Source organism: Pygocentrus nattereri, chromosome 12 (genome assembly GCF_015220715.1).
Source record: "Pygocentrus nattereri isolate fPygNat1 chromosome 12, fPygNat1.pri, whole genome shotgun sequence".
NCBI lineage: Eukaryota > Metazoa > Chordata > Actinopteri > Characiformes > Serrasalmidae > Pygocentrus > Pygocentrus nattereri.
Window position 1 is genome coordinate 41,835,236 of NC_051222.1, and position 27,406 is coordinate 41,862,641.

The 27,406-nt window shown below is 46.7% G+C and overlaps 2 protein-coding genes across 6 annotated transcripts; both read right to left on the reverse strand.

The window, feature by feature from the left end:
- Positions 1 to 1,389: 1,389 nt before the first annotated feature.
- On the reverse strand, positions 1,390 to 12,280 carry LOC108414834 (zinc finger and SCAN domain-containing protein 2-like). Its single transcript, XM_017687735.2, has 10 exons — positions 12,174 to 12,280; positions 11,702 to 11,905; positions 11,039 to 11,327; positions 9,900 to 10,057; positions 8,599 to 8,770; positions 8,356 to 8,475; positions 5,038 to 5,189; positions 3,796 to 3,967; positions 3,537 to 3,656; positions 1,390 to 2,351 (listed from the first exon to the last, which is right to left on the reverse strand). The coding sequence occupies exons 2-10, from the start codon at positions 11,840 to 11,842 to the stop codon at positions 1,810 to 1,812; spliced, it is 1,866 nt and encodes a 621-aa protein (XP_017543224.1). The 5' UTR covers positions 11,843 to 11,905; positions 12,174 to 12,280; the 3' UTR covers positions 1,390 to 1,809.
- A 7,402-nt stretch (positions 12,281 to 19,682) lies between these two features.
- On the reverse strand, positions 19,683 to 26,631 carry LOC108414259 (gastrula zinc finger protein XlCGF57.1-like). Of its 5 annotated transcripts, none has more exons than XM_037543409.1 (5): positions 26,582 to 26,631; positions 25,638 to 25,806; positions 25,200 to 25,488; positions 23,812 to 24,214; positions 19,683 to 21,509 (listed from the first exon to the last, which is right to left on the reverse strand). In XM_037543409.1, the coding sequence occupies exons 3-5, from the start codon at positions 25,449 to 25,451 to the stop codon at positions 20,452 to 20,454; spliced, it is 1,713 nt and encodes a 570-aa protein (XP_037399306.1). In that variant the 5' UTR covers positions 25,452 to 25,488; positions 25,638 to 25,806; positions 26,582 to 26,631; the 3' UTR covers positions 19,683 to 20,451. The 5 variants fall into 5 exon arrangements, with proteins under 5 accessions (XP_037399306.1, XP_017542576.2, XP_037399305.1 ...); XM_017687087.2 differs by having other exon boundaries at positions 25,248 to 25,488; positions 25,728 to 25,806; positions 26,426 to 26,610; XM_037543408.1 differs by having other exon boundaries at positions 25,728 to 25,806; positions 26,426 to 26,610.
- Positions 26,632 to 27,406: the final 775 nt, after the last annotated feature.

Genomic DNA, 27,406 nt, shown 5'->3' on the forward strand with positions numbered 1-27,406 from the left:
AAGAAGCACTGAAGGGAGGGGTATGTTTAATCTACCAGCCATTCCCTGAATTTATAATAACAATAAAGCTAAAATTTAGAAATTTCCTATTTTAAGAACTTACAGGGCTTTCGACAACTTTAGATGTAACATCTGTGGATTTTTTTAAAAAGGACATTGTTAATGGAAAAAATATTATGTAGAAGTTTGTCTGTTTATTATGTGAAGTAAAATTTGATGGGCTACTCTGTGTTATAGTTGCCTTTGAAATGATCGGGCTGATTACATTCCATACAGAAAAAAATATTCCAAATGTGTATCAAAGTTTTTGCATTGTATATGAACAACCAAAAACAAAATAATATATAATTATATATTAATTTATATATTTAACATTTATTTTTGTCCATTTTTATGTGTCAAGAATATATTTGATAAATACATGTGGAATATTTTTTTTTCTTACGGGCGTCTTAAGATTTGGGTTTTTCCAGAGCAACAAGAGTAAATGAGGTTGTAAGAATGTGAAATTACTGTTTCGGTAAGTTTGATGGAAAAGTCCTTTTCCAGTTCTTCTCCAAAGCTTCGGGGTTCTAACTTCAACATGACTGAAGAGAAACTTTACCCATCTTCACTGCTGCTCATACACAACAATGAGGACCAATCAGGATTGACAAGATGTCCTATTTGTTGGCTGTATTGTGGCCTGACTGTGGAAGAAGGTTTGTAGCAGGAATGGGAATACCGATATGGGATTTATCAAATTATCATTCAGATGCTGATAAATTATTTTGATAAATATATTTTATCTGATCGTCATCCACCACAATTTTGTAGAAGTGAATCATGAGTTAAAAATAAACATATTTTGAAAATGGTGAAACGGTTCTTCAGATAGATGGAGAATGTGTTGTTCTATATAGCACCAGAAAAGGTTCTGGTATTGTTTACAAGGTCAAGCCTCTATATAATATTAGAACCCTTTTTGGTGCTATAAAGAAGCATTTTCAAAAAGGTTGTACATAGAACCATCAACAGCACATTGCTCATCAAGCTCTAGATCCGTTTCAGCATGCAAAGAACCATTTAAGCAAGAAATGGTTATATATATAATGTATATATACACAATGTATGTATGTATATATATATACACACACACAGTTCTTCAAAGGTTCTTTAATAAAGACGGGTTCTATATAGAATCATGAACACTAAGCAGAATCTTTTAATGTAGAATCTTAAGACTCTTTAGACGTTTTTATGAATTTTATTTCACTGTAAAGCATCTTGAGTAGACATTAATAAAAAATGTGCAACATAAAGACAATTTATATATATATATATATATATATATATATATATATATATATATATATATATATATATATATATATATATATTATCATTCTTATTAATAAATGAGTTTCCCCATCAGAGACACCATTAAGGAAGACTCTGTCTACATTGTCACTCAGAAACGCTGCCACCGCTCTATTGGTTTCCCTGCAGTGACGACTTCCACCGTGTCAAATACGTAAGTATGAAAAGGGTCTTCCAGTCCAGCCTCGGTTTCTGTCGCCGGTCTTCCAGTCCAGCCTCGGTTTCTGTCGCCGGTCTTCCAGTCCATCCTCGGTTTCTGTCGCCGGTATTCCAGTCCATCCTCGGTTTCTGTCGCCGGTCTTCCAGTCCATCCTCGGCTTCTGTCGCCGGTCTTCCAGTCCATCCTCGGTTTCTGTCGCCGGTCTTCCTGTTCATCCTCTGTCATTTCACAGCAGCTGAACTCACGTTTGGTAGAACGGATCCCATATGAAGAAATGTTTCCATCAGGGATTAGTCCTTGGTGTGCGTTCTCTGATGAGCTCTCAGATTGTCAGATCTGGCGAAACTCTTCCCGCACTGAGGGCAGTCATAGGGCCGTGTGTGTGTCCCTCTGTGGGCAGTGAGGCTGGACTTCAAAGTGAAGCTCTTTCCGCAGGTAAGGCAACGGTGTGGACGCTCCCCGCTGTGCGTTTTCTGGTGCGCTGACAGGGTTTTCCTGCTGGACAGCTGTTTTCCACAGGTAGCACACAGGTAGGGCTTCTCTCCGCTGTGTCTCCTCTGGTGGATCAAACACTCAGACTTGCGTTTGAAGCGCTTCCCACAGGCGGAGCAGTGGTGAGGCCGTTCTCCGCTGTGAGTGACCTGGTGGACTGAGAAGGAGCAAAGGCTGGAGAACTGCTTGCCGCAGGAGGCGCACAGGTAGGGCTTCTCTCCGGTATGAATCCTCTGGTGGTGGACGAGATTTCGCTTGCTTTTCAGAATCTTCCCACAGTGAGGACAGAGGTGAGGCGTCTCTCCCGCTCGCCTTTCAGCCGGAGGTTTGACGCCGTTGCCTGAAAGAACAACAAAATGTTAAAATGATGGTTTTAATCTGACGGTAACATTTCAGTCGGGGGTACTTTATAAACCGCTGGGTTGTTTTTTCTACCCAGCCGCTGAGTTGAGCTTGTTCGGTGCCCGGCAGCTTTTAGGTACTGCGCTGTGAAAAAGTATTTGCCCCTCACCTGATTTCTTTCATTTTTGTTAATTTGTCACATTTAAATGTTTCAGATCATCCAACAAATTTTAATAAGACAAAAACAACATGAGTAAACATGAAATGCAGCCGTTAATTGATCATTCAATTTACTGAAGGTAAAGATTTACTCAAAACCCATATATCACGCATGTGAAAAAGTAATAACCCCCCTAATTCATGGTTCCATCGAGTCGTCCAGGTCCTGCAGAATCAAAGCAGCCCCAGGCCATCACACTACCACCACCATGTTTCACTGTTGGTATGACGTTCTTATGGTGGAATGCGGTGTTATTGTGAGGCTTTACCGGCAGTGAAAACAGATTTTTTAGTAAAAAAATAATCACTAATGAAGAATAAATGATAAATTATAAATAAATGATAAATGTGCTAATAGTGATTAAACTTTTATCACTGTAACACGTTTTGGAAATCTGGGCAGAGACAAGACAAGAACAGAATAAACGCAAACGAGTTGGACGAACCAGAGAATCAGCGACATCACATCTTTGACGAAGCCACTTCGGTGACTGGTCCGATTTTAGAGCTGGTGCAGGTCAGTCACCTTATGGTTTTTTTATTTTGATGGACAAAAAAAACTTAGTTTTATTTCTTTTAAACAAATCACATTTAAATGTATTACCACAATACTAATATATATATATATATATATATATATATATATATATATATATATATATATATATATATATATGTTGCTTCCTGTGTTTCGCCCTCCTTTAATGTCAATAACAACAATAAAATAGACCAAAAACCAACAAATAAACAAAACGGTTTGTGCTTTAAATATAGCTTTGCTTTTGGGCTGTTCTCCAGATGAAGAGCATCATTACCATAACAACTGTGTCCCAGCTACAGTACCCATGCTTCTCACTGCACCGGTGTTCACATTCAGTGTTTTTATCTGCTGATGAACACTACTGACAGACGATATAAGCTCATCTACAGATAGAAGGGTCTCTTCAGGGTTTTGTGGTGTTACCTCGACAGGAGCCGATGTGGCTCTGCGCGTCGTTCTTCCTGATGACCGTGCTGCCGCAGATGGGGCAGTGGAAGTGACCTCTAGGCCTGCAGCCCAAATGACACATGCAGATAATGTAGCCTAAAGAAAGAGAAAGAAGAACATGGAAACAGGAGCAGAACCTTCTGATAGAAGATCATGAAAGGATAATCAGATTATTCAGGGTTATTACACTGGGAATAAGCGTACACTGGGAATAAGGGTGAGCGACGTGACGAACCTCTCTGGCGCACCGCGTGCTTCAGGTGGCACTGCAGGTGTTTGTTGACGCTGTAGGCGTCGTGACGGGGTTTGTAAACAGCGGGGGGGCAGAAAGGACAGTGGAACTTCACGCAGCACCTGGAACATCGCTGGGGAACTGGAGGATCCTCGCTCTTCAGAATCGTGCAGTGCTGAGAGATTCAGGAGGAGAGTCAGTATCGGTGTGTATTTTACACTGTGAGCAGGACATCATTAACAACACATACAGTGCATGGCCAAAAGTTTGTGGACAAACAAACCCGTCAATGTTTCCTCCAAAATCAATTAAAACGAGTTTGTCCTTTCAAATCAACCTCTAATCTTCTGGGAAGGCTTTACGGTACAAAAACACTTAAAAACAATGGTCCTATATAGAACCATTGCATGTTTAAATGGTTCTCTGCATCATGAAATGGTTCTTCAGATTGATGGAGAATGTGCTGTAGCTGGTTCTGTATGGAACCTTTCTTGGAAATAGGTTCTGCTACTATTTTGATGTCAAGCCTGTCACAATAGAAGAACCCTTTTTTGGTTTTTTTTCACGACGGTTCTATATAGAACCATCTACAACACTGCATGGTGAAATTGTTCTTCAGATTGATGGACAATGTGCTGTAGCTGGTTCTATATAGCTTCTCAAAGGGCTCTTCTATCGATACAAGCTTGACATCGTAACAGTAGGAGAACCCCTTTGGTATAGAACCCTTCAAAAAGGGAGATTCATATGTAGTATTCATATTCTACTAGACTCTTAAAAATGCTCTTCAAGGGTTCCATAGTAAAAAAAAATAGTTCTATATAGAACCATGAACACTCAAAAAAAACCTTTGCATAATTAAATGGTTCTCTGCAGGGTGAAATTGTTTTTCTGATTGATGGAGATGATGCACCAAAAAGGGTTCTTAAACTGTCACAACGTCAAGCCTGTAAGAATTAAAGAACCTTTTGGAAGCTAAATAGAACCATTTTCTGCACTAAAGAACCCTTGAAGAGCCATCTCTTTAAGTGTGTATATGTAACGTATCATTTAGTATTTAATTAATGAATCTAATGAAAAGTAAAATACAGCAATAACCACAAGTGACAAACTCGGTTATTAAAACGATGAATGAACTGGAGATACGCTCAGTGCTGGTAATGCTGGACCTACTGACCTCCACGTAACCCCGCAGTAAGAACCGTACGCCTGTAAAACAGTTAAACAGTTCTGTTCTCTACTCACTCTGTTCTCTCCGGGGTGGGTCTCCTGACCCGAGGCCTGCGGCTTCTCTCGGGTATGTGTCCTCAGATGGTAACTGAGGTGATGTTTGGTTTTGAACGTCTCTCCACAGTCAGCGCAGGGATGGAGCCTCTCTTCACTGGGAGCGTCAGACACTTTGGACACATAGAGAGGTGTTGACAAATGTCAATGCCAGTATTAGAGCCGGGCGTCGCCCCGACGTCAGTATTAGAGCCGGGCGCAGCGCCGACGTCAGTATTAGAGCCGGGCGACGCGTCGACGTCAGTATTAGAGCCGGGTGCCGCGCTAACATCAGTATTAGAGCCGGGCGACGCGTCGACGTCAGTATTAGAGCCGGGCGACGCGTCAACGTCAGTATTAGAGCCGGGTGCCGCGCTAACGTCAGTATTAGAGCCGGGCGACGCGTCGACGTCAGTATTAGAGCCGGGCGCAGCGCCGACGTCAGTATTAGAGCCGGGCGACGCGTCAACGTCAGTATTAGAGCCGGGTGCCGCGCTAACGTCAGTATTAGAGCCGGGCGACGCGTCGACGTCAGTATTAGAGCCGGGCGCAGCGCCGACGTCAGTATTAGAGCCGGGTGCCACGCTAACGTCAGTATTAGAGCCAGGCGACGCGTCGACGTCAGTATTAGAGCCGGGTGCCGCGCTAACGTCAGTATTAGAGCCAGGCGACGCGTCGACGTCAGTATTAGAGCCGGGCGACGCGTCAACGTCAGTATTAGAGCCGGGCGACGCGTCGACGTCAGTATTACAGCCGGGCGACACGTCGACGTCAGTATTACAGCCGGGCGACGCGTGGATGTCAGTATTAGAGGCGGGCGCCGCGTCGACGTCAGTAATAGAGCCGGGCGACGCCTCGACGTCAGTATTAGAGCCGGGCGCCGCGTCGACGTCAGTAATAGAGTCGGGCACCGCGTGGACGTCAGTATTACAGCCGGGTGACACGTCAACGTCAGTATTACAGCCGGGCGACGCGTGGATATCAGTATTAGAGCCGGGCGCCGCGTCGACGTCAGTAATAGAGTCGGGCGCCGCCTCGACGTCAGTATTAGAGCCAGGCGACGCGTCGACGTCAGTAATAGAGCCGGGCGCCGCGCCGACGTCAGTATTAGAGCCGGGCGTCGCGCCGACGTCAGTATTAGAGCCGGGCGTCGCGCCGACGTCAGTATTAGAGCCGGGCGTCGCGCCGACGTCAGTATTAGAGCCGGGCGACGCGCCGACGTCAGTATTAGAGCCGGGCGACGCGTGGATGTCAGTATTAGAGCCGGGCGTCGCGTCGACGTCAGTAATAGAGTCGGGCGCCGCCTCGACGTCAGTAATAGAGCCGGGCGCCGTGCCGACGTCAGTATTAGAGCCGGGCGTCGCGCCGACGTCAGTATTAGAGCCGGGCGTCGCGCCGACGTCAGTATTAGAGCCGGGCGACGCGCCGACGTCAGTATTACAGCCGGGCGACACGTCGACGTCAGTATTACAGCCGGGCGACGCGTGGACGTCAGTATTAGAGGCGGGCGCCGCGTCGACGTCAGTAATAGAGCCGGGCGCCGCGCCGACGTCAGTATTAGAGCCGGGCGTCGCGCCGACGTCAGTATTAGAGCCGGGCGTCGCGCCGACGTCAGTATTACAGCCGGGCGACGCGTCGATGTCAGTATTACAGCCGGGCGACGCGTGGACGTCAGTATTAGAGGCGGGTGCCGCGCCGACGTCAGTAATAGAGCCGGGCGACGCCTCGACGTCAGTATTAGAGCTGGGCGACGCGTCAACGTCAGTAATAGAGCCGTGCGCCGCGCCGACGTCAATATTAGAGCCAGGCGACGCGTCGACGTCAGTAATAGAGTCGGGCGCCGCCTCGACGTCAGTATTAGAGCCAGGCGACGCGTCGACGTCAGTAATAGAGCCGGGCGACGCCTCGACGTCAGTATTAGAGCCAGGCGACGCGTCGACGTCAGTAATAGAGTCGGGCGCCGCCTCGACGTCAGTATTAGAGCCGGGCGTCGCGTCGACGTCAGTAATAGAGCCGGGCGCCGCGCCGACGTCAGTATTAGAGCCGGGCGTCGCGCCGACGTCAGTATTAGAGCCGGGCGTCGCGCCGACGTCAGTATTACAGCTGGGCGACGCGTCGATGTCAGTATTACAGCCGGGCGACGCGTGGACGTCAGTATTAGAGGCGGGTGCCGCGCCGACGTCAGTAATAGAGCCGGGCGACGCCTCGACGTCAGTATTAGAGCCAGGCGACGCGTCGACGTCAGTAATAGAGTCGGGCGCCGCCTCGACGTCAGTATTAGAGCCGGGCGTCGCGTCGACGTCAGTAATAGAGCCGGGCGCCGCGCCGACGTCAGTATTAGAGCCGGGCGTCGCGCCGACGTCAGTATTAGAGCCGGGCGTTGCGCCGACGTCAGTATTACAGCTGGGCGACGCGTCGATGTCAGTATTACAGCCGGGCGACGCGTGGACGTCAGTATTAGAGGCGGGTGCCGCGCCGACGTCAGTAATAGAGCCGTGCGCCGCGCCGACGTCAGTATTAGAGCCGGGCGACGCGTCGACGTCAGTAATAGAGTCGGGCGCCGCGCCAACGTCAGTATTAGAGCCGGGCGACGTGTCGACATCAGTATTACAGCCGGGCGACGCGTCAACGTCAGTATTACAGCCGGGCGACGCGTGGACGTCAGTATTAGAGCCGGGTGACACGTCGACGTCAGTATTCATTAATTAGTAATTAAGTAGTAATTAAGCGTCTGGGCTTAATCAGGAGGTGTGAGTGACTGCTTTGTCTGGCTGTAGTGAAGCCGAACTGCAGCGCCCTCCTTTCTGTTCTTGTTAGCTGTGTAGCCTTTAGCGTGCTAACGAGCAGGATAGCAGAGGAACATGATGAAGTTGTATCAGCACAGGGGAAGACAGGAGAAGACAGGAGAAGACAGGGGAAGACAGGGGAAGACAGGAGAAGACAGGAGAAGACAGGAGAAGACAGGGGAAGACAGGAGAAGACAGGGGAAGACAGGGGAAGACAGGGGAAGTCCACTGATTTCTCAATTTCTGCACAGTCAAGCGGTTAAGATGTAAACAAAGTTGTGGTTTTAAACTTACAGACTGCAGAAAGTTCCCCTTTAAAGTCGAGCAAATCGAATGCGATGGTTTTGAAATATTAAGTGTTTTAAAGTAGCTTATGAACATCTTTATCACCTAACACCCTTCCCCTGTGATAACACGGTACTGGAACAGCCCTTAAGGTGGTGCTGTGGATTCCTCCGAGGGAAATGACGAGTCCAAGTGGACGAGGGCTTTAAACCCAGGGGGTCAGAGTTACCTCGACAGGAGCTGATGTGGCTCTGCGCGTCGTCCTTCCTGATGACCGTGCTGCCGCAGATGGGGCAGTGGAAGTGACCTCTAGGCCTGCAGCCCAAATGACACATGCAGATAATGTAGCCTAAAGAAAGAGAAAGAAGAACATGGAAACAGGAGCAGAACCTTCTGATAGAAGATCATGAAAGGATAATCAGATTATTCAGGGTTATTACACTGGGAATAAGCTGTGAGCGACGTGACGAACCTCTCTGGCGCACCGCGTGCTTCAGGTGGCACTGCAGGTGTTTGTTGACGCTGTAGGCGTCGTGACGGGGTTTGTAAACAGCGGGGGGGCAGAAAGGACAGTGGAACTTCACGCAGCACCTGGAACATCGCTGGGGAACCGGAGGATCCTCGCTCTTCAGAACCGTGCAGTGCTGAGAGATTCAGGAGGAGAGTCAGTATAAAATATTATTAATGTATATATTACTGTAAAGTTCAACTCCTGTCAGTGTTCTAGCTATGAAAGTTTAGAAATTCTAGCCCCTATAGTCAAACAGAGCATCGTGTATGGAGTGTGGACATGGCCGAGTCCCAAACGACTGTTTCTCATCTGTGTTTTGCTCTGTTGGGCTGCAGGATCCAGTATTTAAACTCCTACACCGTGCACTATGTAGGGAGCAGGGAGCCATTTGAGATTCAGCCCCAGTGTGAGAAGAAGTGAGTTTATTTATTGTACTGCACTGTCTATTGTAGTTTATTGTATCGTATCTTATTGTCAGAGTCCTGACCTCAACCCGATAGAACACCTTTGGGATGGATTAGAGTGGAGACTGAGAGCCAGGCCTTCTCGTCCAATATCAGTGTCTGACCTCACAAATGTGCTTCTGGAAGAACCGTCAGAAATTCCCATAAACATTCCTAACCCTTGTGGAAAGCCTTCCCAGAAGAGCTGGAGCTGTTATAGCTGCAAAGGGTGGGCCGACATCATATTAAAACGAGCGAATACTTTTGCCAATATAGTGTATATACACATGCTCCAAAAATTCGGTTCTCCAAGGGTTCTTGGAGGAAAACAGTTCTATACTCTATACCCTTTGCATGAGTAAACGAATGGTTCTTTAGACTGATGGAGAATGTGCTGTAGATGGTTCTATATACAACTTTTTTGAAAAGCACCAAAAAAGGGTTCTTCCACTGTGCCGAGCAGGCCAGGTGAAAAGCTCGTACCAGTAGCAGAACACTTCTTGATGTTATATAGAACCCTTTTTGAGAAAGCATATTCTCCATCAGTCTGAAGAACCATTCGTTTACTCATGCAAAGGGTACTTTGAGTGTTCGTGGCTTGATACAGAACCACTGTCTTTACTAAAGAACCCTTGAAGAACCAGCTTTTCAAGACTGTACTGGTGTTCCCACACCAGAATGGTTAACTTACTGAGAAAGAACACACAGGTTTAGGTTCTCAGGCGATTTAAGAAGGCCGAACATCGTCCTGATATACAGAGGCGGAACCGAGGAACCCAGAAACTAGTCCTGGTTAACGACTCTGCTGCTCCTACTCACCGTGCTCTCCCTGCGGAACGTTCCCTGGTCTGAAGCTGCAGTGTGTGTTCTCCGGTGGTGACTGAGGAAATCTCTGCTTGTAAAGGTCTCTCCACAGTCAGAACAGGAATGGAGCGGTTCTTCGGTGTGTTCTTCAGACGGAACCCTGTCACCGCTGCCTGGACATATAAATCAAATCAAATCAAATTTATTTGTATAGCGCTTTTTACAACGGATGTTGTCACAAAGCAGCTTTACAGGATTTCAGAAAAGACAAAGTTTCCACAGGACTGAAAGAATGTACAGAATGTACAGAAACCCCCCAGTGGGCAAGCCAGGGGCAACAGTGGCAAGGAAAAACTCCCTCAGAACTGAGGAAGAAACCTTGGGAGGAACCAGGCTCACCAGGGGGGACCCGTCCTCCTCTGGTCAAACTACCTACAAGTGATTATACTACTAATATTAACAGCAGTAATATTGATATACAGTCTTAATGCATCTGTGCCTGTGAACGGCACCTCGTCTGAACCGATAACAAACATTACTCTGCTGTGGATATGAATTTGAAGGGAAACTCCACCGATTTTTCAGAATTTCCCCATAACTCAGGGTGTGAGGTGAAATCAGAGGTTCAGAGGGTTTGGTGTGAAACGGTTCAGACGTCTTTACAGTGGTGGTGATGGGAACCAGGCGTCGCCATGACTACAACACAGATATAGACACTTTACTTACCATCCAGAACCACCAGAGAACCTACACGAGTCTTCTGAGCTTATATGGAATGTTGATGATGGAAAACAGTGGAAAATCTGGAATAATGAGTTTTCTTTGGGGACTATTTTGCCGCACAGCGCCCTGCATGTCTCCCTCCACCATGAATGGAGTTGAAGTTCTCTAAACTCTCATGAAACAGCGTCTCAGTCATCAGGCAGTGAATTCAGAACCAGTGAGGAGCTTTTAGAGGGACGTCTGGTTCCCATCACCACCACTGTGAGGAGCTTTTAGAGGGGGACGTCTGGTTCCCATCACCACCACTGTGAGGAGCTTTTAGAGGGGGACGTCTGGTTCCCATCACCACCACTGTGAGGAGCTTTTAGAGGCGTCCAGTCTTTATAAGCTGTTCAGACTTTAAAAGCTGTGTAATGAACGCAAGGCTTTACCAGGAGGAGTTAAATCACCATCTTCAGCCGTCAGCGTCCCCCTGCAGTCCTCCAGCCTCACCGAGCACGTCTTTAAAGGGGTCTGAGCTGCAGCGGTACAGCTGGACTCCACACTCTCTGTAGGGTCTGGGTCAGTGTTGCACTGCAGAGAGAGGCTGCCCCCGTCCTGCTCCACGTCCTGCACCGAGTCCTGCTGCTCACTCTGGCCCACAGAGTCAAGTATGAATACGGACGACTCTTCAGCTTCACACTCAGGATTCACACTGGACACGCCCTCCTCCTCCTCGTCCTGCACATGACCACACGCAAATAAAGCTAAAATGTCCAAAAGTGGGTTCTAAAGGACATTTACTTAAGTTGAAAACCAACAACCATGTGGACTTTGTTTCTTATCGGTGACATCACACTCCAACCATAAGCAACAATGAATGCTTATTATTCCTCAGGTGCCAAAACTTTTGCACAGAACTGTAACTACATTGTACGCCGTGTGTTTCTATGAGGATGGAGAACATGGAGAACAAGCGTCTTCAGCACAATGAGCTTGTTACACTGTTGTGACTGACGTCCAGCAGGTTTACAGTGTGCAGCCCTGATCGATATCACGCCGCCCCCGGTTCCCTCCCGTATGTGCTGCTCCTCACTGTCACACAGAGAACTCACCGTGTTCTCCGGTTCAGGTTCACCCTCAGGCTGAGCTCCAGCTCCGTCCTGCTCCACGTCACGGATGCTCTGCTGGTCCGGTGTGTCCTCAGGATCTGGGTCGCTGTAGCAGTGCAGTGTCAGACTGGACTCCTCCTCCATCTCTGACGGCGTGTTATGGTCAGAAACCAAGAGCTCGGAGAGCTTCAATCGAACTTTACAAGCCTGCGCGAATAATAAAGTGGCCAGTGAGTGGAAGCACATGGTGGGTGGGAGAGAGAGAGAGAGAGAGAGAGAGAGAGAGAGAGAGAGGAGAGAGAGAGAGAGAGAGAGAGGAGAGAGAGGGAGACAGAGAGAGACAGAGAGAGAGAGAGAGAGAGAGAGAGAGAGAGGGAGAGAGAGAGAGAGAGAGAGGAGAGAGAGGGAGACAGACAGAGAGAGAGAGGGAGAGAGACAGAGAGAGAGAGAGAGAGAGAGAGAGAGAGAGACTCACCTCGCGGCTTTATTTGGGTTTATTTCTCTGTTCTCCGTGTATAAACACTACATCCACTTCCTCGTCCTCAAGCGTGGAAGAGGCAGAGCCCCTCTGCTGCCCCCTGCCGGTTCGGAAAAGTGAAGAAAAGTGGAGCCAAGCCTCCAGAAACGGCCCCCGCTGAGCTGCGCGGTTCCCCGGAGCCTTTTCTGGAATAACAGCTTCCCAGTCAAGCTGGAAGAAGGTAGACCGGCTTGCAAGAGTGGAATTTCCCGTTCCACCTTAAATGGTGCAGCGGTCGCATTCTGGCGCCACAGGTATGTGTAAGTGCTGCACCATTTAAGGTGGAACGGGAAATTCCAGCGGTGAACTGGCGAATAACAAGCTCGTAACAGCTAAATCGCCGCTTTAAATGGGAGATATGGTGTAATTCGTTTGAATGTGATGGTTTAGTTGGATTAACAGCACTTTCGACTGGTTTATCAGCCAAACTCCGCCTCAGACGAGCTAACATGAGCCAAGTTAGCTGACAGCAATAGCAGGCAAGTCCGTGGATGTGAGTGTCGTTCTAGCTAGAGCTCTGGGAAAGAACCAAAGAACTTATTATTATTATAATAATACAATTACTGAGGTCGGGTACTGATGTTGGATGGTCAGTTCCGGATCACTAACTCACCCAGAGGTATTGGATGGAGCTCCATCACTCCAGAGCTCTCGTTTCCAATGCTGGGGAGGCTTTATACCCTTCTAGCCCACACTTGGCACAGGCCATGGTGACCTCAGGGTCATGTGCCGCTGCTCCAGAGCGTCCCCTTCTACTGGTCAGTGCTTTTCTTCGGAGATTATACGAGCTGTGACCGTATTAAAGGGGGCATCCGGATACCTTTGGACACACAGTGCACATTTCTACCACAAAAAACTTGAAAAAAAAAATCTCTTATAGACCAAAGCCTTCTCAAAACTCTCATAAAACAGCGTCTCCGTCGTCAGGCAGTGAATTCAGAACCAGTTCGTGTATGAACTTTCTGTAGGAGCTTTTAGAGGGACGTCTGGTTCCCATCACCACCACTGTGAGGAGCTTTTAGAGGGACGTCTGGTTCCCATCACCACCACTGTGAGCAGCTCTGACTCGATAAGATTATCTAGAACCACACCAAACCATTCGGTATGACTTAACCATTTAGTTATGTAGAGATTTTGATATTATGGTGGACTTCCCCTTTGGTAGACCAGCCTAGCTGACTGACCACTACAGGATATGTTTATTGAGGGGGGATCATGGTGTGGGGGTGTTTTTCAGGAGTTGGGCTCGGCCCCTTAGTTCCAGTGAAAGGAACTCTTAAAGCTTCAGCACCAAGAGATTTTGGACAATTTCATGCTCCCAACTTTGTGGGAACAGTTTGGGGACGTCCCCTTCCTGTTCCAGTATGACTGCGCACCAGTGCACAAAGCAGGTCCATAAAGACGTGGATGAGCCAGTTTGGTGTGGAAGAACTTGACTGGCCTGCACAGAGTCCTGACCTCAACCCCATAGAACACCTTTGGGATGAATTAGAGTGGAGACTGTGAGCCAGACCTTCTCATCATATGGGACGTCACTCAAGTTCATATGTGTGTGAAGCCAGGTGACTGAATACTTTTGGAAATATAGTGTATATCATATCATATTCTTAACAAATGATTTTAATAATAATAATTTCAGTATAAATTCAACTTGTCTAGTGCCTTTCTCAGACACAAGGTCGCTTTACAGAGGCAGGGGAAAGTAAATAAAACATTAGTGAGGAGAAGGGTGAAAGTGCTGAGAAAAAAGGATTTAAGCTGGACTCTAAAGGAGGAAAGTGAGGGACAGGGCGAGATATTGGGGCATGGGGAGGCAGGTTAATTATGGGTTTGGTGCAGACGTAGATCTGTATATCATCAGCATAACAATATAAATGAAGAGCATGACGGCAGGCGATCTGACCGAGGGATAAAATGTAGATGATGAAGAGTAGAGGGCCAAGGACTGAACCCTGGGGCACACCTTGTGCAACAGAACTGGTAGCAGAGTTATGCTTACCATGGGATTATGAAAGCTAACAACTAATAAAAACAAGTGATCAGCTGAAATAAGTTTTTATATATTCATTTCTTTTTTACACAATGACAAATAGCACTTAAGACAAAGGAACAGAGTTGTTTCTGATGCGATTCCTAAAAGCGAACGTAATAACATCGTTATTAGCAGTTGTAGGAGCCGTATTAGGTTTATGTGTTGGTTAACGGTTCCTTTTGAGCACCATCCCAGACCACTCGAGGGCGAGCTGCACCAGGCGATGGCTCAGGATGGCTCAAATCAGCTGTCAATAGGCTCCGAGGGAGCGTATGGTTTTTACTGTAAAGTGACACTAGTTTTGAAATATACATACATTGACATGTACACTCACCGAGCACTTTATTAGGAACACCACCCTGTATCTCCACTCACTGTCCACTGACCGTATAGTTCCACTCTGTAGTTCTACAGTTACAGACTGTAGTCCATCTGTTTCTCTGATACTCTGTTACCCTGTTAACCCTGTTACGTCCTGTGGGCAGCGTCCTTTGGGGCAGCGTCCTGTGGGCGGCGTCCTGTGGGCAGCGTCCTGTGGGCAGCGTCCTTTGGGGCAGCGTCCTGTGGGCAGCGTCCTGTGGGCAGCGGCCTGTGGGCAGCGTCCTGCGGGCAGCGTCCTGCGGGCAGCGTCCTGTGGGCAGCGTCCTGTGACCACTGATGAAGGACTAGAGGATGACCAACACAAACTGTGCAGCAGTAGATGAGCTGTCGTCTCTGACTTTACATCTACAAGGTGGACCGACGAGGTAGGAGTGTCTAATAGAGTGGACAGTGAGTGGACAGTGTTTAAAACTGTGGAGCTCAGAGCTCACTTCTAATAAACACCTGAAAACTCGGCATTAAATTAAAACTTCATCTCTTTGGTCTTTATTTCTGTAAACTAATGTCTTATTGTGTTAAATGATTTTAAATGAATCCTCATAATTTCTTCTGTTACCGTCACTTACTTACTGCCACTGGAATAAAAAGTGATCTATTAATAAAGATACTATTAATGTCCATCCATCCATCCATCCATCATCTTCCGCTTCTCCGGGGTTCGGGTCGCGGGGGCAGCATCCTGAGCAATGAAGCCCAGACCTCCCTTTCCCCAGCCACTTCCACTAGCTCCCTGGGAGGGATTCCGAGGCGCTCCCAGGCCAGCTGGGCGATATAGTCCATAGATCCTAACAAGATGCCCGAACCACCTCAACTGGCTCCTCTCGACGTGAAGAAGCAGCGGCTCTACTCCGAGTCCCTCCCGGATGACCGAACTTCTCACCCTATCTCTAAGGGAGAGTCCAGCCACCCTGCGGAGGAAACTCATTTTGGCCGCTTGTATTCGCGATCTCGTTCTTTCGCTCATTACCCAAAGCTCATGACCATAGGTGAGGGTGGGAACGTAGATCGACCAGTAAATCAAGAGCCTTGCCTTATGGCTCAGCTCTTTCTTTACCACAACAGACCGGTAAAGAGCCCGCATCACTGCTGACCCAGCACCAATCAGCCTGTCAATCTCCCGCTCCCTTGTACCATCACTCGTGAACAAGACCCCGAGATACTTAAACTCCTCCCGAAGCACCTCCCACAGAATACCCCGGGGAACACAGTCGAATGCCTTCTCCAAATCCACAAAGCACATGTGGACTGGTTGGGCAAACTCCCATGAACCCTCCAGAATCCTGGAGAGGGTAAAGAGTTGGTCCAGTGTTCCACGACCAGGGCGGAACCCGCACTGCTCCTCCTGAATCCGAGGTTCGACTATAAGCCGGACTCTCTTCTCCAGTACCCTTGCATAGACCTTACCTGGGAGGCTGAGGAGTGTGATTCCCCTGTAGTTGGAACACACCCTCCGGTCCCCCTTTTTATAAAGAGGCACCACCACCCCAGTCTGCCAATCCAGTGGCACCGCCCCCGATGTCCACGCAATGTTGAAAAGGCGTGTCAGCCAAGACAGCCCCACAACATCCAGAGCCTTGAGGAACTCGGGACGGATCTCATCCACCCCTGCAGCCTTGCCGCCAAGGAGCTTTTTAACTACCTTAGCGACTTCGGCCTCAGTATTAGACAAGCCTATTCCCGTGTCCCCAGACGCTGCCTCCTCACTGGAGAACGTGTTGGTGGGATTGAGAAGGTCCTCAAAGTATTCCTTCCACTGCCCAATGACGTCTTCAGTCGAAGTCAGCAGCACACCATCTCCACTATATACAGTGCTAGTGGCACACTGCTTTCCCCTTCTGAGTCGCCTGACGGTTTGCCAGAATCTTTTCGGAGCCGACTTAAAGTCACTTTCCAAGGCCTCACCGAACTCTTCCTACACCCGGGTTTTTGCCTTGGCAACGACTGAAGCCACAGATCGCTTGGCCTGTCGATACCTGCCAGCTGCCTCTGGTGTCCTACAGGCCAACCATGTCCGGTAGGACTCCTTCTTCAGCTCGACGGCATCTCTCACCTGGGGTGTCCACCACCGGGTTCGAGGATTACCGCCCCGACAGGCACCAACTACCTTGCGACCACAGCTACAGTCAGCCGCTTCAACAATGGAGGAGCGGAACATGGCCCATTCTGAGTCAATGTCCCCCACCTCCCCCGATATCTGGTCGAAGTTCTGACGGAGGTGTGAGTTGAAGATCAATCTGACAGGTTCTTCTGCCAGACGTTCCCAGCAAACCCTCACTATACGTTTGGGTTTGCCTGGTCTGACTGGCATCTTCCCCCACCACCTGATCCAACTCACCACCAGGTGGTGATCAGTTGACAGCTCAGCTCCTCTCTTTACCCGAGGGTCCAGTACACATGGCCGCAAGTCCGCTGACACGACAACAAAGTCAATCATTGAACTGCGGCCTAGGGTGTCCTGGTGCCATGTGCACTTATGGACATCCTTGTGTACAAACATGGTGTTCGTTATGGACAAACTGTGGTTTGCACAGAAGTCCAAAAACTGAACACCACTCGGGTTCAGATCAGAGAGGCCATTCCTCCCAATCACACCCCTCCAGGTCTTACTGTCATTGCCCACGTGAGCGTTGAAGTCCCCCAGTAGGACAATCGAGTCTCCAGGAGGAGCACTTTCAAGCACCCCTTCCAAGGACTCTAAGAAGGCTGGGTACTCTGAACTGCTGTTCGGTGCATAAGCACAGACAACAGTCAGGACCCGTTCCCCAACCCGAAGGCGTAGGGAAGCTACCCTCTCGTCCACCGGGGAAAACCCCAACATACAGGCGCCGAGTCGAGGGGCTATGAGAAAGCCCACACCTGCCCGCCGCCTCTCACCATGGGCAACTCCAGAAAAGAAAAAAGTCCAGCCCCTCTCAAGGAGATTGGACCCAGAGACCAAGCTGTGTGTTGAGGTGAGCCCAACTATATCTAGCCGGTATCTCTCAACCTCGCGCACCAACTCAGGCTCCTTCCCTGCCAGTGAGGTAACGTTCCAAGTTCCAAAAGCCAGTTTCAGCAACCAAGGATCAGAACGCCAAGGCCCACGCCTTCGGACACTGCCCGATCCACAATGCACCGCACCCCTACTACTGCCCCTCCCATTGGTGGTGGGTCGATGGGAGGGGGGACTCATGTAGCTCCTTCGGGCTGGGCCCGGCCGGGCACCATGAGTGAATGCCCGGCCACCAGACGCTCGCTGGCGAGCCCCTCCCCCAGGCCTGGCTCCAGGGTGGGGCCCCGGTAACCCTGATCCGGGCAGGGTACATAAGTCCTGCTTTGTTGTCCTCATAGGGGTGGTTATGGATCACACTTTGTCTGGCCTGTCACCTAGGACCAGTTTGCCATGGGAGACCCTACCAGGAGCTTTTGCTCCAGACAACATAGCTCCTAGGGTCCTTCAAGCACACAAACCTCTCCACCACGATAAGGTGGTGATCCATGGAGAGTGATCTCCATGGATCACTATTAATATTATTATTATTATTATTATTGTTATTATATACTATTCTGCAGCACAGCATTGCATCCCACAGCCGTACTGGTTTGAGAGAATTTATGTTGGATGCTACGTGTTTTTTTTTTTATTGTCCATCAATGTTCAGTTACTACAATTCCCAGCATGCATTAGGCAAATACATCATACAGTCATTGAGAATACCCCCACAGCAGTTAAGAGGTTCAAACGGAGAACTTCCACTCTGTAATGTCTTCTGGGTTTCTCAAACACTTGAGAAGCAGTAATGTTAACCAATCAGCGCTCAGCAGCAGTAAAACCCGCCTCCTGCTGCTCGAAATAAAAGAAATAAAAGAAGAATAAAAGAAATATACAGGTGAGTTTTCTCTGCTGTTTTAGAGAAACTCATCCGTCTACTGTCTAAAATTAAAGTTCTGGTTCAGTGATTAGAAACTATTTTAACTTCTCGTTTTTAGCCGTTGAGCTTCATCCACTCCCATTCATTGAGGACTTGCTCGCGGGCGCCCTCTGCTGTTCAGCAGGCCTGTTTTTGATATAACGGGGGAAATAGGAAGTGGCCAGACTCCTCATTAACCTGATCTTGTTCAAACTGCTGATAAATCTGTCATTGTTTTGGTTTCTTATCAGGAAATCAACCCAGAAGGGGGTCCAACTAGTTATGAGAACCCAAGGAGACCACTGTAGAAGCTGAGTGGTCATGTTTACAGCAGATGTGATAACGGCTGCATGTTTAATTTTCCCCGCCTTAAATGGGGCAGAGTGCTAAACTCTGTGGTCTTCCAGTGACCCCTGCGGTGCAGGTTGGGTAAAACTCTCCCAAGTGGCCCAAGAATGGAGCAGGTAAGACCTGCCTTGTGTATCAGCATAATGAAAGCATTCGACGTCGCTTTATTTACACATTCATTCACTCGCGGCCACAGGCTTGGGACTGTAGAGGTGGACGATGTGGCACAACTATAATATCGCGATAGATAAATTCATGATATGTTGTGATGCTGTTTTTTAATTCAGTATTCGTGGCTAAATCCAGTTAAACTGGACTAATTGTACTGTCTTTATACTGAATCATGCAGTTGGTCAGTGTCTAGACGCACTGACGATAAACACTATGATCTGAAAGACGTGTTGTGCTAAATTCTTGCGTAATTATATTTACTGCCACGCTGCCCAGCCCTGTGTGAATGTGTTCATGGAACCAGAAGGACAGAAAGCAATGACCAAGAAATCTGACCAAAAATGCATTATTAAAACAGAACCCAAGAACCTAGGTACGGTACCTTACACTCTAAAAGAAGATGGTCCTTTAAGGGTTCTTTATTGAATCATGAACACTCAGAACCCTTTGCATGATGAAATGGTTCTTCAGATTGATGGAGAATGTGTTGTAGATGGGTCTATAAAGCAAGCTTGACATTATAACACTAACAGAACACCTTTTGGTGCTATATGGAACCCTTTTCAAAAATGTTCCATATAGAACCATATGCACTCTGTATTTAATAAAGAAAATGGTTCTGTATAAAACCATGAACACCCAAAGAACCCTTTGCATGATTAAAGGGTTCTTTACATTGTGAAAGGGTTCTTCAGTATATACTGTAGATGGTTCTATGTAGATTTTTTTTTAAAAACGTTCTTGTATTGTAAGAGCTTGTAATCATAACAACAGAACAACCCTTTTTGGTGCAATATAGAACCCTTTTCAAAAATATTCCATATAGAACCATGTGCACCCTCTCTTTAGTAAAGAAAATGGTTCTATATACAACCATGAGCGCCCAAAGAACCCTTTTGCATGAAAAATTCTTCAGACTGATGGAATGGAATGTGCTGTAGATGGTTCTATATAGAACCTTTTCGAAAAGGGCTCTGTATAGGGAAAAAATTTGTATTGTTACAAGCTTGACATCATAACAACAGAAGAACCCTTTTTGGTGCTATATAGAACCCTTTTCAGAAATGTTCTATTTCAAACCATATGCACTCAATTTTTTTTTTTATTAAAAAAACAAAAAAATGGTTCTATATAGAACCATGATCACCAAAAGAACACTTGAACATGAATAAAGGGTTCTTTGCATCGTGAAGAGGTTCTGCAGCTTGATGGAGAATGTGATGTAGATGGTTCTTATGATTTGAAGATGGATCTAACCATCTACAGCATATTCTGAAATACCCTTTCAGGATGCAAAGAACCTTAAGTTATGCAAATGTTTTTGGCGCTATATACAGCCATTTTTATAACTAAAGAACCCTTGAAGAACCCTTTGTGAATAAAAGATCTGAACACTCGGTGGAAACAGAAGCTGCTACGAGTCCAGTGGGGAGTCCACAGTGTGCTTTAGCTTGTGTTTGTTTAGAGAACTCAAAAAGGCAAACGTGTGGCCACAGATGGAGCACCGGTAAGGCTTTTCACCGGAGTGAATCCTCTGGTGGGTTCTCAGAACGCAAGGCCTGGCGAAGGCCTTCCCGCACTGAGGGCACGTGTACGGCTTTTCTCCGGTGTGCGTTTTCTCGTGCTGGCGGAGCGTGTTCTTTTTGCTGAAGCCTTTCCCGCATGCGGCGCACCGGAAAGGACGTTCTCCGGTATGAATTCTTCTGTGCTCCCTGAAGTGCGTTGAATCGGAGAACCTCTTCCCGCAGTCGGCGCAGAGGTAAGGTTTCTCCCCGGTGTGAGATCTCTTGTGACACAGCAGGTGAGTCCTCTGCCTAAAAGTCTTCCCGCAGTGCGGGCACCGGAAAGGCCTCTGGTCGGTGTGCACTCTCTCATGCGCCTTCAGACTTTCCGACCGTGCAAACGTCTTCTCGCAGTGAGAGCACTTGAACGGCTTCTCGTTGGTGTGGATGCGCTCGTGAAGTTTCAGGTGCGTCCCATGACTGAAGGCGCTACTGCAGTAGGAGCATCTGAACGGCCATTCCCCGGTATGTGTCCTCAGGTGGAGCGTAAGAGTTCCTTTAGTCCTGAAGCTCTTGGTGCATTCGTTACAGCCAAAAGGCTTTTCTTCAGTGTGGGTCTTCAAGTGGACGCTGAGTCGCGACGAATCAGCAAAATGCTTGCCACAGATGTGGCACGTGAACTCCCTCGTCCCTGTATGCCTTGTCACGTGCAGCTTCAGCTCCTTTCGCGTGACGAAACCCTTGCCGCACTCCTCACAATGGAGGTTCTTCTTGTGCCTTTTCACATGCATCGCAAGACTTCTTGAAGTGGCAAATCTCTTCTCACACTGCGAACAGGTGAACAGCTTCTCTCTACGTCGAACCTCCTCTGGAGCCTGCAGGCCACCTGATGGATGACTCCGGTGTTCAGATGGATTACGGTTTCTCCTTCTGTTGTCTTCAGACAAAGGTGACCAGTTCTCATCATCACCTAAAAGAGGAGAAAGGAGAAAGGGTTGTTAGAGCTAGACATGGAGGGATCGATCAGCTGTGTATCGGTATCGGACGATTTTCAGCCCAAATACGCGATCGGCAGATATTTCTCAGCTGATCAGGGACTTAAAAAATGAGCTATATTTCATCTGAGGCACAAGAATGTAACTGTTGCACCATTTAAAGAGTAACTCCACCCCTGGCTCAACTTTGAAAAATGTTCAAAAATAGGCGGGGCATGCTGGGAGGGGCACCACAGTGATCTACGGGTTTGGAGGTGGGGCTGCGAGGGAAACCAGTCGGGCTGGGCTGCTGTGTTTTTAGAGCTAGCTACCAGAAAATATGGAGAGAGACAGAATCAAATAGCACTTCTGTAACAGAGTCGTAAGAGGCTGGAGATTTTTCTGTACTAGCATCTCCATCTTCAGTGAGGAAAGTTGTTTTTGATCAGAAGTTACGTTAAGTTGCATTTGGCTGACGCTCTGATCCAGAGCGACCTTCAATTTGATCATTTTACACAGGAAGGCGAAGGTGGTGTTGGGAGTCTTGCCCAAGGACTCTTATTTGTATAGTGTAGGGTGTTTACCCAAGCTTGGCACTGAACCCCAGTCTACAGTGTAGAAGGCAGAGGTGTTACCCACTATACTATCCAACTACTTTACCATTACACCAATGGATCTTGATCCTTAACAGTATGAGCCGCTGACTCCAGCCGCCGAAGAGATAACACAGTGCCAGACAATGATAAGCAGTGAGCGGCAAAGGCACCAAACGGTAGAACATTCCCTAAAACTGCCACAGCTCCGCATTCGCCCCGAAACCTTACAATTTGTGAGTTGTTCATGGCACCTACTGGTGTTACATCCGATTCAGTTCCCACTCATATTCCCCTCCCCTCAATAAATCTAACCCTCGGGCACGACTCATTGGACAGAAACCAATGGCAAGCAAGACTGGAGAAAGGCTGAAAAAGACTGTATGGACGAAAGGTTGACACAGTCGGTAACAGCGGCCAATTAACGTAAACATTTCCTGAACCGTTTCACTTTCCGTAGTTCCAGTGTTGCTTGGCGTTGATTTCTGTTCAGTGAGTCGCGCCCGAGAGTTTGAGTTATGAAGGGAAACTTGAATCGGATGCAACACCGGCAGCTTTATGGAGTCTCGCAAGAGTCCTCACTTAATCGGTCCAACATCTTCAATACAGACTCAGCTCAGATAAACTGGGTTATGTACAGTTGGTACAGACAGCTGGCGTATCTCCTTGTGAGGAGGTGCTGGGGGTGTTTAGCGTGAGAGTGGGTCTCTCCTTGCTCTCAGCTCCCGCACGAATCGGGCATCATCAGAGGACAGAAACATTGTTTGACTGATTTGCATACTGTGACGTGTCATGGTACACGTCATCTGCGCCTATAGCAGAGCTGAACCAGAGGGGGCGCTGCAGAGGCAGAACCGACCACAATAAAAATGATATTGTTACAGTTTGGAAAGATGTGTTTACATTTCAATCAAGGCTGTTATATTTTATTATTACAGCGCAGAGCATTTCAGCTGTTCATGAAAAAATGTCTTAAGGTGGAGTTGCTCTTTAAGGTGGCACGGAAAGATTCTAACAAGAAGCTGGCGAATAAGAAGCCGACTTTAGACTCATCATATCTGTTTCACTAAAGAAAAACATTTCCCTGAAGTACATTTTACATATTAGGTTTCTATTTCACTGTAAACTCGCTGTGTGAATGAGTAGAGCTGTAATTAACTGAGAAACAATTATGTTTGAGGGTCTCACCCCAGAGACAGCTCAGCACCTTTTTTTTGAGATGGTATTGCGTTCTCTAAGCAGGAGCATCATTTTGGATCTGATTACTTGTAGTGTGCACGCAAATGGAGATTTTCATCAGACTGTTGAATCAGTCTTAATTTATAATCGGCATAAATGAAGCCACTGTCTGACGTATGCAAAAAAAACCCATCCCGATCAGCCAGAGGCATTTTGGAAACAAGTGCTGTGGACAGGTCAAGTAAAAACACTGTGTCAACTGTTAGACCTGGGGACCGATCGGATGCCTTGAGGTTTTTCAGCCAGGGGGTCAGAAAACACTGCGTGACTAGATGGAAGAATGGAGGGCCCAGATTTTTGCATATTCATTACAGATTTTGAGTGATGAGGTGAAGAATCACATTGCTACTGAAGAAACGTTCATTAACCCAAAAATGTACATGCATATCTGCTGAGAGCCTGGTTCAAACACACGGGTCACATTTCAGACACTATTTTAACCCATTAAAGTGATTAATTTACTTACCGGAGGGAACAAAGTCGTTGTCTTCGCGATCGCTGCCGTCCCCGTCGCTCCGTCCACTCAGCTCCATCATGGTCCTGCAGTCCTCCAGCCTCACCGAGCACGTCTTTAAGGGGGTCTGAGCTGCAGCGGTACAGCTGGACTCCACACCCTCTGTAGGGTTTGGGTCAGTGTAGCACTGCAGAGAGAGGCTGGCCCCGTCCTGCTGCTCACTCTGGCCCACAGAATCCGGTATGAATACGGACGACACTTCAGCTTCACACTCAGGATTCACACTGGACACACCCTCCTCCTCCTCGACCTGCAACGAGCTCTGGTCTCCAGCTGTGAGTTCAGAGTTCTGGGCTTGAGTATGATTTAGTTTCGCTTTACAGACGGAACACAGGATGGGTCCGTCCTCCACCTCCTGACAGGAATATCAATGAGATTATATAAAAGATACTGAATGAGTAATTATGGAATAATTCCCAGCAATTACTGAACAGTTCATAAATAGGGAACAATTCATAGTAGATACAGAGTAATTTATAGTGGATACCAAATAATTCACAGTAGATACTGAGTAATTTATAGTGGATACCAAATAATTCACAGTAGATACGGAGTAATTTATAGTGGATAGCAAATAATTCACAGTAGATACGGAGAAATTTATAGTGGATACCAAATAATTCATAGTAGATACTGAGTAATTTATAGTGGATACCAAATAATTCACAGTAGATACGGAGTAATTTATAGTGGATACCAAATAATTCACAGTAGATACGGAGTAATTTATAGTGGATACCAAATAATTCACAGTAGATACGGAGTAATTTATAGTGGATACCAAATAATTCACAGTAGATACGGAGTAACTTATAGTGGATACCAAATAATTCATAGTAGATACGGAGTATTTTATAGTGGATACCAAATAAATCACAGTAGATACGGAGTAATTTATAGTGGATACCAAATAATTCACAGTAGATACAGAGTAATTTATAGTGGATACCAAATAATTCACAGTAGATACGGAGTAACTTATAGTGGATACTAAATAATTCACAGTAGATACGGAGTAAATTTATAGTGGATACCAAATAATTCATAGTAGATATTGAGTAATTTATAGTGGATACCAAATAATTCATAGTAGATACAGAGTAATAAGCCATAAGACTTTAGATTATATACTGAAAAACAGCCAACGTTCCCAACAGGTTGACGGAGACGCTGCTCATTATTCTTTATTCTGTTTATTGTATTTGTCTCTTAGTAAAAATGCTTGTGATCAGTCTGTTCTGCTCAGTGTGTTTCATGTGTGACTCACTAAGACTGACTCCTCGTATTTATTACACACTTAAATGAAGTGACTCTGATTCTGATGATCATTGTGAGCTCACAGGAAACGGGAGTCTTTTCTTCAAAAACACCAAGAAAGACCCTCGGACCTCCTTAGAGAGCGTCTCTGCCCTCTGACTCAGCTTTCCTTCCAGCACAGCGATGGCGTTTCTCAGCCTCCACACCTCAGCCTGCAGGGTTCTGATGTCGTCCATGGAGAGATCAGTTCCTACTGACTTGGTGCAGGACGTTTCAGAGTCGTCCAGCAGGTGGAGCTGCAGGAAAACGCCAGCCGTCTGGGCTCTGTCCTCCATCCTGCACTGGTGAGTATCTTCAGGAATGGAGAGACTGCTGGAACAGAACAAAACCAGACATTATCCATGCACAAGGTGCAAAATACAGGGGGTCTAACCCTGAATGCCTCAATATCAAAATTCTGGGAGGGTCTATAAAACATAAACATATAATGACGTTATGTTTTCATCGCTTATCTGCCTCACCCACAATCAGCTTCTGTCTCTGGTGGTCTTAACTAACTAGAGCTGCAGCTCTGCTCTGCCTCAGGGTGGCGCTGTAGAAGACCGGCTCACCCAGTTGGTCCTTCATAGCCTAGAAACTGCAACTCTGCCAGGATTCCTCTGAAAAACTTCAGCATATCTGTAAAAGTGTCTGAAATATATACATTAAAATGAAAAAAAAAACATAAATAAATAATATATATATATAAACAGGGTTTTACTTTGGGGGTTTATACAATATGTAATTTACAGTAAATTAAAATAAACACCTTAACATGGTTAAAAGTTGGTCTGACCAAATTTATTGATCGTTATTGGAACATACGAGCGATTTATCGATATATAATTGATCAGAAGCCGTTATTTTGCATATTTCACTAGTGATACTATCCATGCATCCATCCATCCATCCACTTTCTAAGCCGCTTCTCCATCAGGGTTGCGGTGGGGTGCTGGAGCCTATCCCAGCAGTCTTCGGGCGGAAGGCAGGATACACTAGTGATACTAGTGAGATAAAAAAACAAGTGGCTGAAATTCGCTTCTCAGTACAACTGTCCGTTCCACCTTAAATGTTGCAGCAGTTTCATTCAGACGCCTCAGGCACCTCAATGCAACTTCTGCACCATTTAAGGTGGAACGGAACAATTCGAATAACAACCACGTACGAGCTTTTTAAGTCTGTACAGCTCTAGTTTCTTCTTTTTGGATCCTCTGGTCTAAAATAAGGTCCTAAACCCCCGAAGTGAGAGATTTGGGTTTATTTTACTCACTAAAACACTCGAGTGACGTTATAAGCGTTATGATTTGAGGTAAACGCCGTTTCTGCGTTTCACGTTAAAAGCTCGTGTTCCTCTTCGCTCTGCCTGGGAAAATACCGATAACTCATTTTTAATTTCATTGTAATTTTATTATATTTTTATTCTTACTTTCCCTTCGTGCTGGAGCCCAAACATAACAGGGCGAATCCAGCCGCAACTTCCAGGCGCTACATTTCAAAATAAAAGTTCGACTACTTCTCTTTAAAATGCGCTTAAAATGAATAAATTAGTAAAAACACACGAGACAATAACAGCCAGTAAAAACACTTCTTCTTAAAATAAAATATACGGATAAGTTTTTTTTTTACACCAAGTGACCGTATTTATTTTCACTGACTTTAAGTTTGACAATATGGACCCAATATCTTTTACTTATTTTATGCCTCAACAGACTTTTATTTTATATGATCTCAGGAAAAGAAAGAAGCAAATACTGTTTAACACATTGTGGAAAAAATATTTTGTTCTGTCAGAAACAGCGTATGAAAAAATGTATACTGCTGTGTCTGATCCACTCAGACCAGCGCAACACACACTAACATACCACCACCACATCAGTGTTACTGCAGTGCTGAGAATGATCCACCACCCAAATAGTACCTGCTCTGTGAGGGTCCACGGGGGTCCTGACCACTGAAGATCAGGCAGAGATGGACTACAGTCTGTAACTGTAGAACTACAGAGTGAGACTCGGTCAGTGGAGCTGATAGAGTGGACAGTGAGTGGAGATACGAGGAGGTGGACTAATGTTATGGCCAATCAGTGTGTATGTATAAAATAACAAAGCGTCCAGCAACACATGACCAGGTTACAGTCATGGTCAACGTGGTCAGTATCAGTGGAGAAGAACCTTTTAACCCACCAGCGGACTGGTTTGGTTTACAACATGAGGGTGAGGCCTGGACAGCATCGTTAGTGCTGAGTAATTAGCGG